This window comes from Dermacentor silvarum, chromosome 2 (genome assembly GCF_013339745.2).
Source record: "Dermacentor silvarum isolate Dsil-2018 chromosome 2, BIME_Dsil_1.4, whole genome shotgun sequence".
Classification (NCBI taxonomy): domain Eukaryota; kingdom Metazoa; phylum Arthropoda; class Arachnida; order Ixodida; family Ixodidae; genus Dermacentor; species Dermacentor silvarum.
Window position 1 is genome coordinate 138425250 of NC_051155.1, and position 13767 is coordinate 138439016.

Here is a 13767-nt window from a genome sequence, read left to right on the forward strand (position 1 = left end):
TTTGCACCGATGCGTCCGTATCAACTCGCCCGGCTATCAACCTTCTTAAAGTGCGTTGAATTCGCAAAATTTTTGTTTCTTATTAATATTTGCTACTCTTCGACATTGTGAAACCAACTGAACATTGCACGCATGCACTGATCTTTCACAAGCTTCTGACAAACTAGGTTCCCCTGAACCTGAAGCCCGAAGCCGACAACGACTGTAAGGGCTGGCAGCATATGTTAACGGCGGTGCATCCATTATCATTTAGGCTGATTCATCACAAAGGAGTGCACATGCGACGTGTTAGGGCTATAGAGAGGTAGTGATGCTTTGACATTTCTCTCCGGTGGTTTTGCGTGCCTTCGTTGGCTTGCGAACTTAAAACGTTATAGCTCACTCGTTTAAGTAAACATCAGCTGCCGTAATTAAGGGGCGCTCGATGTTCCATTTCCTAAAGGTTCGTTCGTCGAAAGTGCACTTTCTTGCAGCAGCGTCATGCTTAGTTGTGGTAGTGCACTTGTCCCAAGTGAAAGCACCGCCGTGGAGAAGCATCGAAACTGTAAGTGGCATTACATTGTTTTACTGAGCTACTCAATAATTAGCTAGGAAATTGGCTATCTCTGTAACATCATGCTCAAACGCCTCAATAACGTAAATAAAGTAAGGAATTCACGTGGTTAGATACAGGCACTGCACCAATTACTCAAGAAATGATTGATTTTTCAGCATTATACGAAAATACTGACACATTTGGACACCGCATGCACTAACCACCTTGCTACCACGTAGCATTTCTTTCTCATCTGGTATTTATTGTAGCGAGTGTAGCGTTGTGGTATGCGAGAAATGCACAGGCACCAGTCATTACACCCAATAATTGGTCTGACGAGGACCTGGAAACAACAAAGCGTCCCAACCGCAACGCACTAAAGATGTGGAAATGTGAGCTATCGTATATCACTGGCGCTTCGAATTTACTAAGGGGTTCTGTGCACCACGCAGACTCTGACTGGGATTCATGTATTTCTGGGTATATTTTATTAATATATTTTGGAATACTGTATCGTTCAAGGACGACATTGTCAGCCTCGGAAAGGGCAAATTTCCCTTGGCAAATGTTGTCGAGGCCACAACAACAATGGCGTTGTCCTCTACGGGGGCCTGATTCTGCCATAGCTGATAGGTTCAAAGCTAAAGGAATAACTGAAATCTGCAATTCCCTTTCTCCCCTTCTATTTCCTCTCGTCTCTCTCTCTGTTTCCGTAGGACAAGTCATCTACCGTCGTCAACGACGACAACGACGCTAGGAGATCGAGAATCAAGTCGGTGTGCGAGAGGCACCGTTCGTACCTACCGCTGCAGCGCCCCACTCCTGGTCTTGGCACAAACCTTCCTAGCCGAACGACTATGCAGTGCGACCCGGGCCAGTGCCCGCTGTTTGTGGACGACTCGCGTTCGCTGGCCTTCTGCTTTATCGCCAAGGTGGCGTCGACCAGCTTGAAAGGTATTTTCGCGCCGCTTCTCAACGTCACGGTGGTCGGAAACGGCTCCGACGCCCTGCACTGGTCGTTCCACTACCAGACTCTCCGGTTTGGTCCCAGAACTCTCCTGCAGGGCGAACGAAGTCATTACACGAAGGTACCACTCCATCTTCAATCATATGTAAAGGAAAAACCATATATAAGAACGTATCAATATATATTACATCGGTCTATGCAAATGCTGCTTGTACTGGTAGGTGGTTCATTTGGTTTGTCGAACGCAATTTGAACAAACAAGTAAATTTAGACAAATGCATTCACAGAAGAATGGCAATTACCTTTCTTTTTAAGCTTTGCGATTTATTGTATATGTTTATATAAGAAAATACAAGTATATGTATTCGAAGAGAACTCCCTTTTGTTTGATACTTCTAAAAACATTCTTGTTCGGAGATATTGGTCATGAAAGTTCGCGCTGTGTACGCTGATACAAAACATTAATACCCCACGTGACGTATCTGATTGATTGGGAAAGGGGGAAGCCAGTCTCGTTTTTGCCAGCAGAGAGCAGGAGCGCAGCTACAGTAAACTATAGCGCAGCTGTTATCAGCTCCACCGCACTCCTACATTGAGATGCTGTACGAAATCATCTACGCCACATGGGAAGGTTTCATCTATGTGTTGAAACTACGGCTTCTGCATGCGAAAATAGCTTGCCGAGCGTCAAACCTTATTACGACTTTCTCTGAACACAAACTCTATAGGAGCATCCAGCAAAATGTAGTTGCCTTCGAATAGGCGTGTCTTCCACTTTCTAATGTAAACTATATCACGACAGCGACAATTTAAAGGATTAGGGCAGAAACCATAGAAGGGGACTGTCGATGTCAGCGACAGGTTTATTGTGTAGCCTGCAGGGGCGGGCATCTACCCATGCTATCCGTGAATCATGAAACCTCAAGGGCCCATCAGGAGACACATTAAGTGGTGATCTCGCTGCTAACCCCAATGCCAAATGATACCACGACGCAGTTTATCTTGTAATTACAGCAGCCCAGTAGACTCCATCCCGGCTGCAGCCAGCACCCTGGCTGTAAAGTCGTTGCGACGGCTCAAGCTTGAGAATTAAGCAAATATAACACGATGAAGTAGGGCAGTACAGGCGCCTGTCCTGTTCTTGTTAGCGTTATTTATACGCCATTCTTAAACTCGAATCATGTAGATACCAACTATCCCAGCAGCACGTTTTGTTGCAATGGTTATACAGCAAGCAGCCACTCTCAACGTGGAGGTGCCTGTTGCGGTTGGGGCGCTCGCAGCTGGCGCGTGAAATCCCCACCGCCTCCTCCCATAGTGCAAGACGTCACCCGCGAGCGCGCCAACCACTAAGATGCCTTGCCCCGCTCCTCCTCCGCACCTGCGCATTCGCTCGCTGCTCTTTACGCTCATAAATCAGCGCTGCAAAGTTGAAACGCACACAGGGACGAAAACAGCACAGACGAAGCGCATCTTTGAACCGTTTATTAAAGCAATCAAGGGGGTAAACATTGTGGGCAACCACGGTATACGCGAAGAGTAATGCGCAAACTGTGCTTGACACGTGCGACTGATATACTAGTACTCTCCCTGTGCAACTGATTAGGCCAAATTTTTAGTTGTGCGCACGCTGCGGATTTCTTTATGAACTCGCGCATGTGTGTGGTATTTTCGCGAAAGCATACTATAAACTTCTACAATTGTTCTTCTAAGCCTCTCTTTGCTGCTTGCCAATACTGTTGTGTCCTTAAGATTCGGAGCACATTTGCCCCTAGAGCAGTGTAGAGCAAGATTCCCTTCTATTGTCACTCAACTACGCAAGTTATTGTGCTCCTGGAGCCTTTTGTTGAGGCAGCTGATTGGGCAGCTGCCCGTTTGTCCTATATATGTAGTATGCTCCATAGGACAGATCAACCCTTTATACCACTCCTGCCTTGCACTGAACAAATCTTTTTTATTTACATGTCCGACACCACATTCTGCTACTCGGAGGTCTCCCTCACTGTTATCGACGTTAACTTTCAACGCGACCGCGTTATAGGCCGCGTGTCGCAGAAAATTCGGCGTCGGCCTCGGTCTCGGCGTCGACTTCCACGGCCAAGAAGATCATCCCGAACCACTTCGACCACGCAGGCCCTCCGCGTGGCGCACGGGCGCTGGTGAACTAACCAAATAACAGTCGGGTATCTTTGAATGCTATCGTGTTCCCTTCTTAAAGGCAAAGCTTAAGCGTCCTCCAAAATTTCCACACAAACCTATCATCTTCCTGGGCGCCGAGAAAACTACCTGCGCATCATACCGGCAAGCCACTTTTAAATGCGTAAGCATTTCTATGCTTACCTAACGAGAAAACTGTCTGTCCGTCCCTCCGTCCATCCGCCCCTCGCGTAAGACGATCGCTTTCAAGATAGAGCCCGCAGCAGCAAGCGACTTTGTCGTCATGCTGGCTGGCGTTTCAACGTAAAAGAAGCGGCGAAAACACTGTGCGCGGAGTTATCAGCAGTCGGCACTCTCTGTCCACTTCGCACATTGCTTTCCAGATAGGGTTCGCGCGGCCATGCCAGAGTACGTTTGATCGGTCCGTGCCGCCACCGAAGTCCTTTGATCGCGGTTCATAATGGTTTGACGCGAGCGGACAAGGAGCGAAAGAGCGATAACGGCTTATGATGATCAGAACGTCATCAGCGCACTTGGCGTCGTCAGCTGCCGTACTTTGCTTGCGTTATCAACGCACCTTGCACCGCCTTCCGCACTAGTTCGTGTCGCCGCAGCGCTGTCGTTTGTACTGGCCTGGTCACGTGTCATAACACGGATAATGACGCCGGGCTGCGTGGAGATGAGCAAGTGGCACAGTGCTTACGCATACTTAGACTATACTCCGGGAGGAGTTTCTGTGTGTATTTTTAAAACTCTATCCGCTACTGTATGTAAGGCAAGACAACTACTGGTTGCGGGCTCTTTTCCTTCACTTTCCTGGGAGAATTTATCGCCTTCAGGTAACTTTCCGCCACTGCCACTGTAACTGTCGTCAGAAATCCACTCCTTCCTGGGCGCTCAACTTGCAGCTCCAGGCTCTGGCTTGTTTTGTGCTGGGACGATTATTTGATTGCCTGCATCATGCAAGATTTTGCAAATACATCTCTTGATAAGTTTAGTGTGGTAGGAATCATATGGCAAGACAGCTTTCCCACTGCGTGTCCTATACATCTAGCATGTATGTTGTAACCCTGTAGTTGGAAATTACATTTATTTTTATAGATTTGAGGCAGAACGCTGTTACAAAAAAAAAAACGCTAATAATCTTTACTACCAAAACTACAAGGTCCAACCTGGGTCCCATTTCTGCTTAATATTCTATTATTCGTGTAGCCCCCTTCCATCCTTCTGCCTTTCAAAAAAAAAAAATTGTGTGCAAAACACTGTTGGCTTTACCCACAATTACCTCACTAAGTTTTCTACTGGTTGCCTTTATTTTTCATCTCTCGCACTGTTAAATGAGAGGTGGTAGTAGCAGGCGCCCAATCTCTGACAGAGGCAGACCTATGAAAGATCCGAGGAGCGAGGACCATCAGTAAAATAACCGCGCAGCCGCGCGTTTGTTTACCAGTGAGAGCGAGAGAGACATGACATGACAGGAACTTTATTTGAGTCCTGGGGAATTGAGAATCTAGGGGAGCCGAAGGCTCCCCCAGATTAAGCCGGTGGCGCCGTCCACGATGGGACCGGGAGACGAAGTCCCGTCGCGATGTCGTGGGCCCTCTGGGCAGCCTGGAGTTGAATGTGAAGATTGCTTCTCTTGAGGGATTCCTCCCATTGCTCATTCGTGATGGGTGGAGAGGTGTTAAGGGCTGGGCACAACCAGAGCACGTGATCAAAAGAGCATGAGTCATGATCACATTTGGGGCACGACTGTGAGTGGTCAGGGTCTATCCTGTTAAGGGACCGAGGAGTGGGATACGAACGGGTTTGCAGAAGTCTGAGTGTGCTAGCGTGAGGTTTGTTCAGTTTGGGGTGGAGGGGAGGGGGGTGGAAATGTCCTCCCGCCGAGACGATCATGGGAAACAATTTCTTGGAAAGTGCATAATGGATCTTTGTGGATGTCGACCTCTTTCCGAGCCTGGCTACCCGCGACAGCGCGGTACGTGAAATCGCGTGCTATCCGGTGGGCCTGCTCGTTAGGATTACATCCGCGCGGGTTAACTGAGTCATCTAGATGGGCTGGAACCACGAGATGTGGTATTAGAGCACTGCACGGGCTCGAGCTTACCCGAAAGCCCGGGCCCGGCCCGGCCCGTGCCGGGTAGAGGAGTATTTTCACGGGCTCGGGCCGGGCTCGGGCACGGCGTGTGCTTTTTGACCCGGGCCCGGGCCGGGCTCGGGTTTTTTGACGCGGGCCTGGGCCGGGCTCGGGCTTTCTGCGAGTTATTCTCGGGCTTCTCAACTCTGAAAAACATGTATTTTTCGGTCTCGGGCCGGGTTCGGGCCGGTTTCGAGTCGGGCTCGGGCCGGGCTCGGGCTTAAGGTAAAGGGGTGGCGGGCCGGGCCGGGCGGGTAACGTAGATTATTTCCGGGCCCGGGGCGGGCCCGGGTCTCGCCATAAAAGTTTTGATCGGGCTCGGGCGGGCCGCCCAATGTGAAAACGGGCCCGGGCCGGGCCCGGGCCGCAAAAATCGGCCCGTGCAGTGCTCTATGTGGTATCCTCCTTCGCTGCTCTCCCGAGTTCTTTGAAGTGCTTTGTACACAATATTGTTCGCCTGTTCAGACACGAGGGCGGCCGAGGACCATCTAACTGATGTGCGTGAGTCCGAGAAGACGATAGGGGGGGGGGGGGGAACTTTTGCGCTGTGAAAAGCTAGAGCGATCACCGCTTCCTCCGCCACATTGGCAAACTTAGTATAGACAGAAGCTGCATTAACCAGGTTGCCCTCCACGTCTACAACCGAGACAGCGAACTTATCCCCACTGTCATGTCTGGCTGCATCGACAAAGAGGGCCCCTAGTTTGTGCTGATTGATCTTTTTAAGGATGGACTTAGCTCTCGCGAATCTTCTACCCTCGTTATGCACTGGGTAAATGTTTCGCGGGTTGGGGTCAACCATGATGCGAGTTCTGGTTTGCCGGGTCAGGCTAATTTTGGTCGTCGGTTCATGTCTGGGTTGGATACCCACTTCTTTTAAAATCTTGATCCCTGGCTTAGATGATGATAGTCTCGTTATTTGAGCCGTTGTGTGAGCTTCTATTAGCTCATCGATAGTGTTGTGGAGTCCTAGCTCCAGCAGCTTTACGGTGCTCGTGGACTGCGGAAGGCCGAACACGCGCTTGATACTGGTTTTGATTAGAGTGTCGAGTTTGACCTTTTCCGCCTTACCCCAATTAAGGCACAGCGCGATGTAGGTAGCACGACTTAGGAAGAATGCCTGGTAAGCTCTGAGCAGATTGTCCTCTTTGAGACCGCCTCTTCGATTTGAGAAGAGAAGAGAGAAAGAATGCATAGAAAGGCAGGGAGGTTAAACAGATGTATACAGTTCCGGTTGGATACCCTGTACGGGGGGAAAGGGGTAGGGGATAAAAAGAGAAAGAGAGTGGAAGGGAGGGAGAGAGAGAAAAAGAGATGAGCACAAACAAACTGCATACACTATAGAGCGGTAGGGGGCGGCGTTCTTAAAGTCTATCTAGGGAGCCTACTTACATATAGGCTCCCTAAGTCTATCGTGAAGGCCCGTAGACCACAGGAACATTAGTAACGCGAGTAAGGCCTTCAGCGCGGATGTTCTGTCGAAGCGCTGGCCTAAAGCTTTTAGTTGCGTTAGTGGACGATTGTACAATTGGTCCAACACTCTGCACATCACTCGTCTTTCAGCATTATAGCTCGGGCAGACACAGATAATGTGTGCGAGCGTCTCATCACAGTTGCACATGTCGCAGGTGGGGCTGTTGGTCATTCCAATAAGGAAGTCATATCAGTTCGTAAATGCAACGCCTAGCCACAGACGGTACAGCATGGTCTGTTCACGTCGTGGTGATCCAGGCGGTAGATGCATCCGTATATGCGGAGACAACGAACACAAACGACACATGGTAAAAGTGTTCGAGTCTTAGGACATTACTAGCCTGTCCAGTGACCCTGTTGAGGGCCGTCGAGTTACTGCCCTTAGCATCAATGAGGAGACCTAGAATCTTGACCGAGTCCATCCTTGGTATGGGATGTCCATTCTTAGAGAGAAAACTTTATTTACCAAACTTCTAAGAACTCAGGGCGGGCCCTCTAGTCCGGGGCTACCGTTGACTTTACCGAAGCTCTGGCGGCCCGGTCCGCTAGCCACTTCTGGCAGACATGATCCGGGCTGAGCAGGGTGGCCTCCCATTGAGCTACGTTTCTGTTAGTGTCTGTAATTCTTTTTAATTGGGGATTATCTTTGCAGATCCAAATGGTGCGTTGTAGGTCACCTTTGTGTTTAAAATGTGGGCAATTAGGAGTAGGGTAGATAGTGGGATAGAATCTCTGTAGAAGAGACAAAACCATCAGCCGGTTTGTGTGCACTCTACGTAGCATGACACCCTGTAAGCGCGTGAGAGAGGGATGCGGGAGAGGCAGTTTGCGGCGCTCAAGCCTTGCTCTTTGGAGGTTGTCGTGGTATGTGGTTGGTGCGCGTTGTGGTCATTGGCCTCCGTATCTAAGAGGCGGGCAGCTAAGTGAGGGGGGGGGGGGGGGGGGGGTTCGCGGGCCAGGGAATGTGCTGCGGCATTCCCTCCGGCCTGTCCCTGATGGCCCGGGAATGAGATGATCCTCACCCTCTTTATGGTGGTGGCGGTGGAGGGGGGACTCAGTCATGATGTGGAGGGCCTGTTTGCATATTCCACCACGCATGTAGTATCGACAGGCCTCCTGCGAATCCGTGAGGATGTGGGCTTGGGAATTGGTGTAGATGGCAAGGGCGACGGCTACCTGTTCTGCCATGGTGACATCTGTGACTTTATTTATTTATTTTATTTATTTACAAGGTTTCTGCTAGCCTTAGAATAAGGCCGTAAGCAGGAGTGGGCAGTGAGACAATGTCTCTCTGGTTGAACAGAATACATTATAGCACACTGTAATGTTAAACAAATGTGTTGAGAAAAAGAAAGAAAAATACTGAACACACAATTGGGAACATATTTAGAGAAATACAAATAAATTACACAATGCAGAACATATACTGAAAGATGTGCCAAAGTCAGAACAGCAAAAGGATTAGAACAGATACGATGACCAAAAAAAAAAAAAAAAAAGAAGAAGGTTGTTACAATTGTTTCAGCTGCACTAAAAAAGAAGGCACTGTTGCTGCATCCACAGCATCACTCGGGAGACCATTCCACTCACGTACAGTTCGCGGAAAAAAAGAATGCTTGTAGGTGTTAGTCCTGCAAGAAAATTCCTTTAATTTTTTTTAATGATACGCCCGCGTGGGTCGTCGCGTAACGTTTTCGATGTATACACTGGAGACAATGCCAAGCTTATCATGATAGAGCAAGTACATGTATTTTAATCTTTCTCGATGTCGTCGTAGTTGCAAGGATTCCAACTTCGCTGTTTGAAGAAGAGCACTAACTGAAGTATGGCGACTGTACGAGCGAAATATAAAACGAGCGGATTTTCTCTGTACGTTCTCAAGTTTATCAATATTTTTCTTAGTGTACGGATCCCAAATCACGGAGGCATATTCCAAAAGGGGACGGATATAGGTTTTATAAGCCAATAATTTTATTTCTTGAGTCGTCTGGCGTAGAGACCTTCTTAGGTATCCAAGTTTTTTCATGGCTTTCTTTTCTATAAAAGTGATGTGGTCATTCCACCGGAGGTCTGAAGTGATTATTACACCTAGGTATTTATAATAATTTACAGCAGTAAGACAGCGACCGTTAATCGAGTAAGGAAAAGTCAGTGGCGCCTTCTTTCTTGATAGTGTCATACGAACTGTTTTTTCTGTATTGATGCTCATTTGCCATTTTTCGCACCAAATATGCAGTTTGTCTAGAGCACTACTTAATAATTTCTGGTCATTAGGATTATTTACCTCATGGTAAAGGATACAATCATCTGCGAACAACTTGATCTGTACAGGTATTTCATTTACGATGTCATTGATGAATAATAAAAAGAATAATGGCCCTAGAAGCGACCCTTGCGGAATACCGGATTTCACTGGTGCCGGGCATGAACACGAGTTTGCGATTGATACACATTGGCTCCTAGACTATAAGTATCCCTCTATGCATGACAACAAGGAATTAGTTTTTAGTATATGTTTTAATTTTAATAAAAGCTTTTGATGTGAGACACGATCAAATGCCTTCTCGAAGTCCAAAAAGATAATATCTATTTGACTGTGTTTATCTAAACATAAGGCAAAATCATGTATCGTCTCAAGGAGTTGGGTAACCGTCGACACACCCTTACGAAAACCGTGTTGTCGCCGATCAAGCACGTCATTTTGCTGCAGAAAATTTGACACATGCTTAAAAATAATGTGTTCTAACATCTTTGAACAGGTATATAGTAAAGATATTGGTCTGTATGAAGTAATTAGTGAAGGGTTTTCAGCTTTAGGGATAGGGACAACTTTCGCACGCTTCCAATCTGTAGGGAGTTCTGCAGTGTATAATGATTTTTTGAATATAAGTGACAGGTACTTCGAACACCATTCGGCATACCTTACTAGAAAGGTGTTTGGTATACAATCAATTCCAGGTGTGTGTTTTTTTACGTCAGTAAAAAGAAGCAGTGACGAAACGCCTTCTTCAGTTATCGTTGTGTCAGTAATTTGAGGGACGTCCTCAGAAATTACAAAAGCGGGTTGTTTGCCATCGTCGACCGTGTAGACAGAACAAAAGAACTTGTTAAATGATGACGCAAGTAGTGATTCATCGGTGACTAATTCACCGTCAATTAGGATTTTGTACGCCTGTCGCTTCTTAGGGGACAAGTGTCGCCAGAACTTCACGGGAGACGAAAGCAGAAAGTTTTTCAAATATGTATTAAAATAGTAGTCTTTAGCCTTTTTTATAGTTTAATTTAACTGTAGACGCATATCGGAAAGTTTCGATACGTAAGCCGGTGATGAGTTCTGGCGCAGCTTTTCGCGCACTTTAGCTTTCTCCGCGTGCGCACTACTTCTCTTGTCACCCATGGCCGAACAGAATGTACTCTGATAATCTTTGTGGGAACGTAATTTGTAACGCATTTCATTACAAGATTTCTGAAGAAAACCCACAAACCGTCAACAGAGCAAGTGCGTGACTCGTACAAACTATTGAATTCAGAAAATGATATATCTAACAGTCAAGAATGGCGACGTCATTAGCACGTGTAAAGTTCGGCACCATGCGTTTTTCTTTCACTTTTTTCATTATGTGCAATGGAATGCTTAAAGATAACATTTGGTGGTCAGATACATCATCAAACACGTGCAAAGTCGGATTTCGACGAAGGATGCTGCGCTCACAAGAAAAAAAATCCAAAATAGATTGTGTGTTGCTTTGAACACGGGTGGCTTGTTTTACTAGCTGTGTTAAGTCATAGAAGAGGACAATGTCGGCCAAAGGCTCAGCAGCACTAGAAAGTGGCTCTGGGAAGTCATTGTCCCATTTAACGTGAGGAACATTAAAATCGCCAGCTAAGAGTACATTACATGAATTTGTATTACAGGTACAAAGAAAATCATTCACTTCATTGAAAAAGGCTCTATCGGCTTCCGGAGGGCGATAAAATGTACCCACAACCAGATGCAGTTCCTCAAGATACATTTTCATAATGACACACTGAATTCCAATTATGTCAGGCAGCCTGGTCACATTTAGGTAGCTTTTAAACATAATAGCTACGCCACTGCCACGGGAAGGTCTGTCTTTCCGATAGATGCTATACCCTGGAGGTGTTATTTCATCATCGTTAATCTCTGAATGTAACCAGGTTTCGGTGATTACAATGACATGTGGTGTATGCGCAAGTATGATACTTTCTAAGTCATCAAGTTTGTTAATAATACTGCGGGCATTAAACTGAATACATCGAAGTAATTTGCCTGGCTCTGCTTCGGTTCACTGCTGCGATTTCAGGCTTGTGCGCAGTCTTCAAGATGTCCCATGGGTTCAGCGAGGATGAGCGTGCGATTCATTCCTCTGGCCGCCGCTGTCGATCCAAAGGCAAGCAACTGCATGAAGAAAACAAACGGATTTGACATGATGCCGACGTGACGTCAACCGACATGCCCACTTTGATGCTGTTACTATTTCCTGGCCGTTAGGAGTGCGAACTGTAGCTGTGAAGACGTTCCGACCTGTTCCTGCTGCATCAACCTAGAGAGTATCTGGCTGGTGATCCCATGTTTTTGATAACTATTCAGCTCGAAGAGCTCGCCGGTGACGTCCAGCGAGCAGCTGAGTGTTTATGAACACTTCATTCTCTTTTCTGAAGATCTTTCTGCGTGCGTTTTCTTCACCCGTGTTCTGCACCCGCTGATGCTGTCAGTGGGAAACGCGATCGTGAGGAGCAGCTGAACCCTGCACATGACGTCACATGCCATGTCACAAATGCACGTGACGTCACACGCACCGCACCACGTCCATGCTCCTGCCCCCGACACTCTCGGTCTTCTTTCGAAGAGAGACAGAGGAAGGAAATATAGGCAGGTCAAGCAGACGCGCATCCGGTTTGGTAACCTACACGGAGGAAAGAGGTATAAAATGAAAGAAGGCCGGGAGGGGCGTGAAGCAGGTGCACGCACACGCTTTGGCCAAATCTCCTCAGGCACCGGCAGAACTAAAAATACACAAGAAAGAAACAAACGTGCATGACAAAGTTTTATTGCGAACTCTTCGAACACGTGGCGCTAAAAGGCTGGCGATATATGTCTCAAACTAAAGCTGATGATCATAAGTTGCCAGCGATATACAGTCGAGCGCCTCTACAATGAAATGACCTATGAAGGGATTATTCTGTCCGCGTTCTATCGTGAGCTGCGTGGTGAACGAACTTTGAGAACAAAGTGACCCGTATAAGGAATAATACTTTGGAGGCCCCAAGCCCTTCGTTATAAAGGCGTTCGACTGTATATCTTAACCAAAGCTGAAGTCCACCGTTACGTGCTTGCTTTTACTCTGTTGTTCACTTAATGATTATAATAGTTCTGTAGTTAACAGCACCCAGAAACAGACCTTAACATTCACTTGAAAGTTGATTCCTCATTTTGTGTCCAACACTGGTACGCCGACAGGTGCTGTTCGTGAGGCATCCGTTCGAGCGGCTCGTGTCCACCTACATCGACAAGGCGCTCAGGGGTCCCGTGGAGATGGCGTGGGCCTACAATATCTACTGGTACAAGATCCCCGGAGTGTATGCCGAGCAGCGTAGCCCGACGTTCTCGGAGTTCGTGGAATTTGTGCTCTCTACAACTGCGGAGAGCGCGGACGTGCACTGGTCTCCGTATTACGCGCGGTGCCAGCCCTGCCTCCTGGACTACGACTTCATCGGCAAGCTGGAGACAGCGGGCAGGGACTTCCCGCTCTTCTTCTCCCTCGCGGGCATCGAAGGGAAGGCGGACGTTCTTGGTCACGACAACAGTAGGCACACAGTGAGCGGGATCAACGCGACAGACGCGAAGCACTACTTCAAGCAGCTGTCGTTCCACCAGGTCATGAGACTGTACGCCTGGTACTTTTATGACTTCGAGCTGTTCGACTACGACTTCAGGGACTATTTGCCGTAGCCCATAAGGGAGGGAGGGAAAGAAAGATGGGCAGGAAACGAAGGAAACACCGACGAACGCACGGACGGACAGTCAGATTAAACTCAACGTTCATGTACAGAGTACCAATCGTGGTTCTAATGTATAGGGACAAGTAAGTCTGGGACGTGTTGTTTCAGTGCGGCGGAGCTTGTGTATCACATTCCACACGTGGCGTCAAAACGCTTGCTCGCTTACTTTATTAATTGAGGTCTTCATTAGGAGTATGGCTATAGAAATGATATGCGCAGTAAGCATGTGTTTTACGTGGATATAATTTTTAGTCCGGTTGGCTGAATTAGTAAGTACCCGTAATTGAATTAGTAAGTACTAATTGAATTAGTAAGTACAAGTAATTTCCCGTATGTTGTCCTAGGTGTCAATGTTTGTTGGCTTCTTATGAAACAACAAAAGCAAACGCGTATCGCCGCTCTCGTCGCAGCGCGGTTTAACGACCACGTGTCTAAAACGATGTGTCTCTGTGAATGTATGACGTAGTGCGT

General features: G+C 47.5%; 1 protein-coding gene across 1 annotated transcript; it reads left to right on the forward strand.

Moving 5' to 3' along the window:
- The first annotated feature begins 267 nt into the window (after positions 1–267).
- LOC119441834 (carbohydrate sulfotransferase 8) lies at positions 268–13348 on the forward strand. The gene is made up of 3 exons (XM_037706464.2): positions 268–544; positions 1252–1623; positions 12755–13348. The coding sequence occupies exons 1-3, from the start codon at positions 425–427 to the stop codon at positions 13244–13246; spliced, it is 984 nt and encodes a 327-aa protein (XP_037562392.2). The 5' UTR covers positions 268–424; the 3' UTR covers positions 13247–13348.
- Positions 13349–13767: the final 419 nt, after the last annotated feature.

Excerpts from the sequence above, each read along its gene's own strand:
- LOC119441834 (XM_037706464.2), top strand. The coding sequence starts at position 425 with ATGTTCCATTTCCTAAAGGTTCGTTCGTCGAAAGTGCACTTTCTTGCA. Across the intron at positions 545-1,251 it reads CGTGGAGAAGCATCGAAACT|GACAAGTCATCTACCGTCGT; the intron begins GTAAGTGGCATT and ends CTGTTTCCGTAG. Across the intron at positions 1,624-12,754 it reads AACGAAGTCATTACACGAAG|GTGCTGTTCGTGAGGCATCC; the intron begins GTACCACTCCAT and ends GTACGCCGACAG.